This window comes from Aquarana catesbeiana, linkage group LG13 (genome assembly GCF_042186555.1).
Source record: "Aquarana catesbeiana isolate 2022-GZ linkage group LG13, ASM4218655v1, whole genome shotgun sequence".
Classification (NCBI taxonomy): domain Eukaryota; kingdom Metazoa; phylum Chordata; class Amphibia; order Anura; family Ranidae; genus Aquarana; species Aquarana catesbeiana.
This window is the reverse complement of record NC_133336.1, coordinates 68,140,524-68,150,558: the sequence shown is the minus strand read 5'-3', so window position 1 is coordinate 68,150,558 and position 10,035 is coordinate 68,140,524. Positions and strand designations below refer to the sequence as shown.

Below are 10,035 nucleotides of genomic sequence, written 5' to 3'. Positions count from 1 at the left end.
TTTTCTAAATTTTATTAAGGCGTCAGGGTCACTTTGGGCTCTCAGATTTCTGCTGCATATGTTAACATGCTACAGATCTGCATTAAAAACCATAGCAGCTGCTGCCCACTGTGGGAACACAAAAGACGCCACAAAACACTCACTCAGACGTCTCAAACTGGCCTCTGATAACCAAGACTTGGCAGTTTTAACACCAGGCCCATGCTTAATCTGCTGACATCATTCCAGAAGAAAATAAAAATAAAGTGTTTTATTTGAGGTCGAAGAGGTGTCTACTTCCAAAGTGGATTTAAGTAAAACAGTGTACAACGTCTGTAATAAAAGGATATATATATATATATATTTGTTACATCATCTTTGCCATAGTTGATTCTTCTGCATAAATCTGTATTGAACAAAATAAGAAAAAAAAAAAAAAAAAAAAAAAAGGTAGATGTCTTTACTGCAGCTTCAGGAATGTAAAGATCTATATATCCAAAAAGAATTTATTTTTTATTCTTTTTTTTACTATAAAACTAAACTGTCTGCAGAGTGTTTTCTTTTATATTTATTATCGTCCGGTTTTAATCAGTAGTTTAATAAGAATTAGAAAAGACGTAGCACTGTTCAGTGTTTCTGACAAAGTAGAAAGGGTGAAGACATAAATAAGGCTTTAATTTTGGCAAAACATGATTACAATGTCTTCCATTTTATCCTCAGTGGTACATTCCCTCGGGTAATTCAACCTGCGGAGAGAGGCATGACACACAATTAGTATGTTAGTTTATTAACGAGATTCTATGAACATCAAATGGAGGACTATTAAAAGATGTACTCCATGCAAACAGATAATATGTAGGTCAAATTAATATATAGTGGGTTGCTTTTACATGTATTCCTTTGTAATGTCACCCAGTTCTGAGATTATAGGGAACACAGGCAGCTTGAGTTTTGAAATTTAGGTTGTTCGTGGCTTACAAACACCACCAAGCTCAACATACGGTAAGTTGATTTTAAAAAAAATCGACTGATCCAGGAAAAAAAAAAAAAAGGCTAAATAGTGACTTGATCAAATGCAGTCACTGTTAAGCTGGCCATAAATGAATCAAATCTTGACCTGTTCAGCATGGACTGGCCGAGATTCAAACAATGTATGGGCAGCCTGAATGTACCAAATCGATAGATTGATCAAACTTGATAGATTGTTCTCCCGGTGGGGATGGCTTCTCCCGCATCCCTTCACCCAGGGAAATTGGTGGTTGCAGGAAAGAAAATCGCTGACTATGGTTGGCTTTAGGCAGCACGGGGTGCCAAAATACAGTGGCGATGCCTCCACCCATGGTGATGTTCTTGTTCTCTCAAGGCTGAATGGCAGAAATTTGAGCCATTATGGTGAAATGTCACATCCCTGCCTAGCAGGGCCAAAGATCAGGTTTTGTTCCTGCGGCAGTTTAATACTTCCTACAGTTTTTTTTTCTCTCCACCAACTGGTGACTTAACTATTACTTAAATACATTAGAGAAAAAAAGCCAATAAGCTGTCTATGCTGTCTGGTAGCGGGGCTTAAAGCACAAGAATGGATCAGCAGAATTACTAGAGGAGTCGATTTTATTTACTTCCACCACGGGTGGAAGCCTTCCCGGCCCCGGAGAATACAATGATTACTGCTAGCGGTTGTGGAAAATCCAACAGACTGGTAGTACCCGATGGGATTGACCTGGGTACAATCAGCCTACCCATACATGGATCGAAATTTCAATCCATGTTCGGCCAGGCTTAAGTGATCCATCAGGTCTGTCTTTTGTAAATACATTTGGGGAGTATTTTTGTATAGCATGTTTAAATTCAATTACTGTTGATTAACTTACTACCTCCTGCTGAAATTCTGCTTCTGTTCCAAGAACCAACTATTCTTTCATTAAAGCCTCATTCACACCTGTGTTTGGGACCAACTACGATTTCCTGTGGAGAAACTTTTCACTATTCTGTGAACAGCTGCAGTCAGGAAGCCTCATTCAAAGCAATAAGAGGCTGACAGCACCCGCAGCCATTTGCATGTAATCGGACATGCAGTGATCACCTGTGGATGATTGGCCCTGGGTGCAGAGTCTTCACGTCCAGGACCGATTATCCACAGGTCATCACTGCATGTTCAACTACATGCAAACAGCTGCAAATAGCTGCAGTCATGATCTGCCTCATATTTCTTTGAATGGGGCTTCCTGCTAGTTCGAGGTCATGCTCCAATGTTTTTGATCCCAGCTTCATATTGAAAGTACTGCCCTCCTGTTATATTCCTCATACCTTTTTTCTTGCTCGCAGATTTTGTCATTGCTTCCCTCCCGCCGTATAGTGAAATGATGGACAGGCAGGAGCACTCCCATTCTGGGAGGCAGACAGTGTATCACCGATCACGGTAAAGAGCCTATGACATAGGCTCTTTATCACGCAATCAGCTGTGTCCAATCACAGCTGATCACAGTGTAAACGGGAATTGCCAGTCATCGGCATTCCTCTCCTCACATTGACAGCACATGAGGACAGGAGAGCCGTAAGCGGCATTCCTCAGCGGGGATGTCTGGACTGGCAATCAGGGCACTGATCATCAGTGCCCTAATGATCAGTACAGCCCCAAGAGTGCCGCAAATCTGGGCAGATCAGTCATATCAGTCAGCGCTCATCGGTGAAGGAGAAAAATAACTTATTTACAAAAAATTTTAACAAACTAAAAAAAACTTATTTTGCTCCCAGATTTTCGGTCTGTCTTTTTCAGTTTGTTTAGCAAAAAATAAAATTATTAGATTAAATACCACCAAGAGAAAGATCTATCTGCCTAAAAAAACCCCAAAAATGATAAAAACTTTGTTTGGGAACAGCGTTGCATGACCGCGCAATTGTCAAAGTGCGACAGCACTGAAATCTTAAAATTGGCCTGGGCAGGAAGGGGGTGAAAGTGCCCTGTAGTTAAGTGGTTAAATATATGTGAGTGTGTGTAAATATATCCACACACATATATACATACACAGCTGTTTGCCTGGAGTTGAGTTTCAGCAAGACGACTGCTCTTTTTGTACATAAGGCCCCAAGTGCTGATGCCTGCGGAAACCAGATAACTAGTTGTCTTCAAACCTGCCCTGAAAAATCGACAGCTGGATGCTGACTGCTCCGCTCTGGGCAAGAAGAGCACCTGTCAGCGACCCTAACTCACTGGAGTGAGAGCGAGGCATTCATACAGAGACTGCATTTGCAGCAGCCATGCAACAAAGTTCATAATTAAAGCTTTTTGTTAACACCAATTACCAAACAGATGGGGGGAATGCATACATTAGCGGCCACTTATCGTTGGGCGACGGGACTCAGAGGCAAGACTTGAATGATAACACTTTGATATAATACAGAGCATTTGGAGATTAAAGCACTTCCTAAAAGCACCTTATTATCTGCCGCATTATTTACAAGAAGATTACACGTTCATTTGCAATTTCTTTAAATGATGACTTGCGCTGCTGTAATGTATTTCTGTTAAATCGCCCTACAGGGAATTTGATTTAAAGAGCAGCACATCTGCTAGGAAAATCTGCTGGCAGGAACTACAAGACCTGCTAGTGATAGCGAGGCTTTTGTTCTTTCACTGCCAAGTCATCCCAATCAGACCTTTCAAAATCTCACTGCCTTCTTCTCCCTTAGATAAGGGTACATGGTGAAATTACTACCACTGGAAAGCACCGTTATTTACTGTCAATGATAAGAAAAAAAAATCTGCATGGTTGACCCCCATACAGGAAAAGCCCTTAGTTATGGACATAAAAAAATGTTAGCAAAAATTAAAAGACCTATAAACCCTAGAGTTAGATGATAAAAATGTCTACCTCTTTATGAGGCGCATGAGGGCACATTGATGGAGCCTCCCCCCACCAGCCCAGTAATTTAGGGGTTGGGGAGTGTGTGATCTCCTTATCTTCCACTCAGGATGAAGAGCTTGGGCCTAACTGGCCAATCGCCAGGCTCAAACATTGTCATGTGAAGGAAGGGAGGAAGTCATTAACCTTGTATAGACCCCAACACAGAGCTTACATTCCTGCCTCTAACAGAGCCTGGATAAGCATGTATAGAAACAGACACGCAAAAAATTTTTTAAAAATAAAGCGCTCCATCGAGTCTGCACCACATTTTATTTTTCAACCTTCTTAACATAGATCTTTTTGTCCGAAGCATGCTTAAAGCAATATAAATATATAATATCAATATCAAACACGAAAAAAGTCTAAAGTGTAGTGGCTGCATTCGTTTTCTTTCCATGCCTTTCTATATTTTTACCTTGTGATCCAGGTGGTAAGTCTGTTAATTTTCAACTTTTAACAAACCAAGCTATCCAGCAAAAAGGCAGTTCAAGGGTTGAGACAAACCATTTAAAATGGAGCTAAACCTTTTAATAATAACAAAAATTGCAAACAGGCAGTTTTTTTTTTAATACATACAAGATATGCTATGTCTTTTCTGCAATTAAACAAGCTTTACCTGCCTGCGATTTTGAACTGTCAAATCACATGACAAATCGCATTGGTGTGAACCAGGGCTTAAGGTGGAGCTCCATCCTCCTTCAGAAAAAAATAAAAGTCAGCAGCTACAAATACTGTAGCTGCTGACTTTTAATATTGGGACACTTACCTGTTCATGAATCCAGCGGTGTCTTCACCTGAGCCGATTTTTCAATCTGCTCTCGGGTGTTGCGGCCGCCATCTTGAGTAAGGGAAAAGGGCAGCGAAGCACGCTGCGATTTGTAAATGGCCCAGCGGCGGGGGAAGGAGAAGGGGAGGGCCAAACTTCCAGATAAGTTTTCCATGGCAAAATCAGCCGGAAGTGGGAGATGGTACCTGTCAAAACCCCTGAAAGGAGCCAAATGTGGTGGGGAGGAGGCAAATAAGCGGAGCTTCCCCTTTTAAGCGGTGCTCCGCTTTATGTCTGTAGATTTTTGGAAGGATACACTCACCTCTGATCACTCCACTGATTTGCACCTTAGTGGAATAACCTTTTAGAATAGGTGAGGTATATCAGGCAAGTGGATTTTACAGCTATGCTTGCAATGAATATCCTCATAATACGTTTACCATGATCAGAGTCTATTCCATACACACAATATAAATTATTGCGTTTCTCTGAGTTAATATTGCCATCGTATTACCCAGAAAGCCACCCAAGGCCTTGAAACAAGGTAACATACAATGAGTCAAAGAAACAAAGTGATTCACCCTTCAGCTTATACCTATAATCTGAAAGTTCTCTCTTCTCTTTGTGAGTTGCTGGTTCACTGCCTGAAGACACTGCTGTAGTTGTGTGACAGTCTGGCTTAAACTTTGTGGCATCTTCTCTATTCTTTCCTGCTCCTCCTGGGGTGAAGAAATATGTGTAACATGTTACAATCTTGTAGACAACAGTTCTCTAGTCTACAAAAAATATGTTTGGAAAATGCCTACTTGGTGAATATACACTATATTGTCAAAAGTACGCCTGCCTTTACACACACATGAACTTTAATGGCATCCCAGTCTTAGCCCGTAGGGTTCAATATTGAGTTGGCCCACCCTTTGCAGCTATAACAGCTTCAACTCTTCTGAGAAGGCTGTCTACAAGGTTTAGGAGTGTGTCTGTGGGAATGTTTGAACATTCTTCCAGAAGTGCATTTGTGATGTCAGGCACTGATGTTGAACGAGAAGGCCTGGCTCGCAGTCTCCGCTCTAATTCATCCCAAAGGTGTTCTGTTGGGTTTGAGGTGCAGGCCAGTCAAGTTCCTCCACCCCAAACTCGCTCATCCATGTCTTTATGGACCTTGCTTTGTGCGCAGTCATGTTTAGGGCTGAAGCAATTAATTGATAATGAAAATCGCTGTTGACGATTTTCATTATCAATTCGCTGGTCTGCATTCACCTTCCTCCCTGCCTGTCAGTCCTGCCAAGAGTTGAAGCTGTTCTAACTGAAAAGGGTGGGCCAACTCATTATTGAACCCTACGGACTAAGTCTGGCATGCCATTAAAGTTCGTGTAAAAGCAGGCGTCCCAATACTTTTGATAATATGGTGTATAAGGCCCATACACGTCTGGCGTTTTGGGATCGTGCTATTCATTTTTAAGAAGGAGCTTCTTTTGGGCAAAAAGTTCCCAAATCCCCAGGTGTGAATGGGGCCTCAAGTGTCTTATCTTGATAAACACAACTGATTATGTGAGGAAAGGAGGAGGAAGAGAAAATATAAACTGCTATCCTGCATTCAACCACTTAAAAGCGGTATTAAAACCAAAAATGTAACATGTTGCAGCTTACCAATCCTTAGAAGTGGTGGCTGCATCAGTTTTCCTTACCTAGGGCTTGTTCCCCTCGGTTTTCACCTGGTGATCGGGCCTGTATCACACCTCCTGTATTAGAGTACCCCCACCCCGCATTATCAGTCTGCAGGCCGGGGAGTGTTAAAAGTTAGATTTAAGGAACAAGGAGGAAAAAAGTTTCCAATAAAAAGAGACTTGAGGCTTCGTACTAAAAATAGGACAAAACAATTAAAAAAAAAAAAAAAAGAAAAAAGAAAAAAAAAAAAAAAAAAGATATAACCGCTTTCTTTTTTTTTTTATAAACCCATTAAAAGATAGATAGTGGGGTATTACACAACCACCATACAGTACTAAGGTAACAGTCAGTATAATACACAACATTATAAAAATATCTTAAATATTTGCTGGTACAACTCGCTGGTCTGTTCTAACGTGTTTTGCAGTCAACAGCTGCTTCTTTAGGGAAAATCGCGAAACACCTAGAAAGTTGGAAAACATTTTATAGTACAAATATCACTGCATATGAGATATAAAAATGATGTTTGTACTGTAAAATGTTTTCTATCCTCCCAGACTCTTCTACGGTTTCCCTGATAAAGCAGCTGCTGACTACGAAACACATCGGAACAGACCAACAGTTTATACCAGCATCTATTTTGTCATCTATTCATTTAAGATGCTTTGATAACGTTGTGTATTACACCGACTGTATCCACAGTATGGTGGTTGTGCAATAACCCACTACCTATCTTTTAATAAGTTTTTAAAATAAAAGTGATTTTTTATTGAATAGCGTTGCCCTATTTTCCATAGGAAGCCTCAATAGTCCCTTTTTTTTTTTGGAAACATTTTTCCTTCTTGTTCCTTTATTTAAATCTGCTAATACATTTAACACTCCCCTCCCCCCAGACTGACAATGCTGCAGTCTGCTGTGCCTCCCTGTCCCTTTTTATTGGAAAGGATTTTCCTTGTTGTTCCTGGTATATTTTGGGATGTGGCATCATACACTCAACCCCTGAGATATGGTGGTACGGTGTCAGATTTAAATACAAGAACGCATTCACTGCTTGCCGACCAGCCTGCTTGCCGACCAACCCCTTCCCTGCCAGTGACATTTATACAGTAATCAGTGGCTATTTTTAGCTCTGATTGCTTTATAAATGTCAGTGGTCCCAAAAAAAGTGTCAAAAGTGTCAGATATGTCCGCCTCAATGTCGCAGATCTGCTAAAAATTGCTAATCAACGCCATTACTAGTAAAAAAAAAAATAATAATAAAAAAGACATAAATCTATCCCCTATTTTGTAGACGCTATAACATATGCGCAAACCAATCAATATACACTTATTGTGATTTTTTTAACCAAAAATATGTAGAATACTTATTGGCCTGAACTAATGAAGAAATTTTTGGGGTTTTTTGGATATTATAGCAAAAAGTAAAAAATATAGGGTTTTGTTCAAAATTGTCGCTTTTTTTGTTTATAGTGCAAAAAATAACGCAGAGGTGATCAAATGCCACCAAAATAAAGTTCTATTTGTAGGAAAAAAGGACATCAGTTTCGTTTGGTTCTAACGTTGCACAACAGTGCAATTGTCAGTTAAAGCGACGCAGTGCCGTATTGCAAAAAATGGCCTGGTCAGGAATCCTTCCAGAGCTGAAGTGGTTAAAGCCAAACTCCAGCTCAGACTTTATTTTTTTTTTTTTTTTATCATTTAGAGCCCTTTCACACTGGGGCGATTTGCAGGCGCTATTGCGCTAATAATAGCGCCTGCAAACCGACCCGAAAGTGCCGCTGCTTGCATTCCAGTGTGAAAGCCCCAAGGGCTTTCACACTGGAGCGATGCGCTGGCAGGACGGTAAGAAAAGTCCTGCCAGCAGCATCTTCAGAGCGGTGTGTATACCGCTCCTTTACCGTTCCTGCCCACTGAAATCAATGGGACGGCGAGGCTATACTGCCGGCAAAGCGCCTCTGCGGTGGTATTTAACCCTTTCTCGGCCGCTAGCGGGGGGTAAAACTGCCCCGCTAGCGGCCGCATACCGACGGTAAAACGCCGCTAATAATAGCGGCATTTTACCGCCGCCGCCGCCCCCCGCCCCAGTGTGAAAGGGCTCTTAAGAATTTTTATTGAAATTTCCATAGCTCACAGTTTATAATCAGTTACTGCAAACAGTTTTTCCTTTTGGTATAAAAGCTGATCATTTTAAGCACCCCTGCCAATGTTAAATGGTTTGTCTGTAACTGATGCATTCTGCTGGAGAGCTTGTGCTTTTGAAAAACAAAATACTTGCCAGCTAGATCACCAGATGAAAAAAAAAAGCAAGCAAGCCTAAAAGGAAAATGAATACAGCCATAACATCCAAGAATTGGTAAGCTGCAACATAATAAAATGTCTGCTTTTGGGTTTAATACCTCATTAAGAACATAAATATCCACTCCTTGTGTTGTCTGGCTGCATAGCGCACACTCACACTGCTGCATGAACAGCTGACTCGAGCTAACAAAGCATCATAGCTAACAGAAAATCCAGGACAGGCAGAGGCTGAAGAAAGCTGATCCAGAACAGAGGAATGAATCTTAAGGTTGAGGCAATTTTGTAATAGCAGCCCCAAGGATGACCAGTGACTAAATGTCTATTATAGACAAAAGTTTCGCTTTAAACTGATAATAAACCAACTTTTTTTTTTTAAAGTGTGCTGACAAACAAGGTTTTTATGACAGAAAAGACCCCTATTAGTCTCTAATGCCATAAAGGCTTTCTCGTGTCTGTAAGCTGTCATGTTCACTGAGCCATGCCATGCATGCGCAACCTGCACAGCATCTGATCTGTGCCACGGTGATGTGACTCCTGTGCACATGCAGGAGGACAAACAAACAGAACCCAGAATTAAGACAGGGTGAAGATGGAAGCGCCCGAGCTCTGACATCGCAGTGCTGGAGAGCTTCCTTTGACGGGTAAGGCTGTCATAATGTGCTAGTACGTGGCGGCAAACTAGCACATTATGGCTTAAGCCACTTTTTAAAGCATAGTTTTCTACTACTATACCAAGGTCAATCTAACACTTTCATTACCACCCACCTGCTCTAGAACCAATTTTAGCTCCTCTAAAGTCAAATTGTTTGCTAAGCTCAGGGTAACAGACAGATCTCTTGGGAAAAGATTTAGCCACATTTACAGGTATGCATTACTACGCACTTCACATTGTGCGGTCACTCACTTACCTTTTCAAGAGATATGCCACTGTTCTCTATGACATTAGAATCTCCAGAGCTCTTGAGTATTTCAACCTGAATGAGGTCCAGGGATTTCTGTGCCTGAACAATGGGGACAAGACACATCAGGATATAGAAAAATGGATCAATCACAGCAGCTGACAAATACAATTGCATTTGACGCTTTACCAGGTAAAGCAAAAGCAGCAGGAAATCCCATGCGCAGCGTCACATGTCCTAGGAGGCTGCCGGACCAGTCTGAAAGCTCTAAGATAGTGGTCATCAACCCTGTCCTCAGGGCCCACTAACAGGCCAGGTTTTATGTATTACCTTGGGGAGATGCAGACTAGAATACTGCAATCACTGAGCAGCAAATGATATCACCTGTGATGTATTTCAGTTATCTTGCAAACCTGGCCTGTTAGTGGGCCCTGAGGACAGGTTGATGACCACTGCTCTAAGACATAAGGAAGTCACATCTGGCTCCCACATCCAAGGTGGCCACCTCAGAGCTCCAAAGACCAGC

The 10,035-nt window shown here is 41.4% G+C and overlaps 1 protein-coding gene across 14 annotated transcripts in view; it reads right to left on the bottom strand.

Annotated features, from left to right (window-relative positions):
• Positions 1-235: 235 nt before the first annotated feature.
• KTN1 (kinectin 1) overlaps positions 236-10,035 on the bottom strand; it is a 199,892-nt gene continuing 190,092 nt past the window's right edge. For 12 of the 14 annotated variants that reach the window (XM_073610590.1, XM_073610596.1, XM_073610593.1 and 9 more), the window contains 3 exons: positions 9,519-9,611; positions 5,243-5,366; positions 236-725 (listed from right to left, as the gene is read on the bottom strand). In XM_073610590.1, coding sequence (XP_073466691.1) covers positions 721-725; positions 5,243-5,366; positions 9,519-9,611 — 222 coding nt within the window. In that variant the 3' untranslated portion in view covers positions 236-720. The remainder of the gene's footprint in view (positions 726-5,242; positions 5,367-9,518; positions 9,612-10,035) is intronic. The other 2 variants (XM_073610597.1, XM_073610599.1) reach the window with 1 other exon arrangement.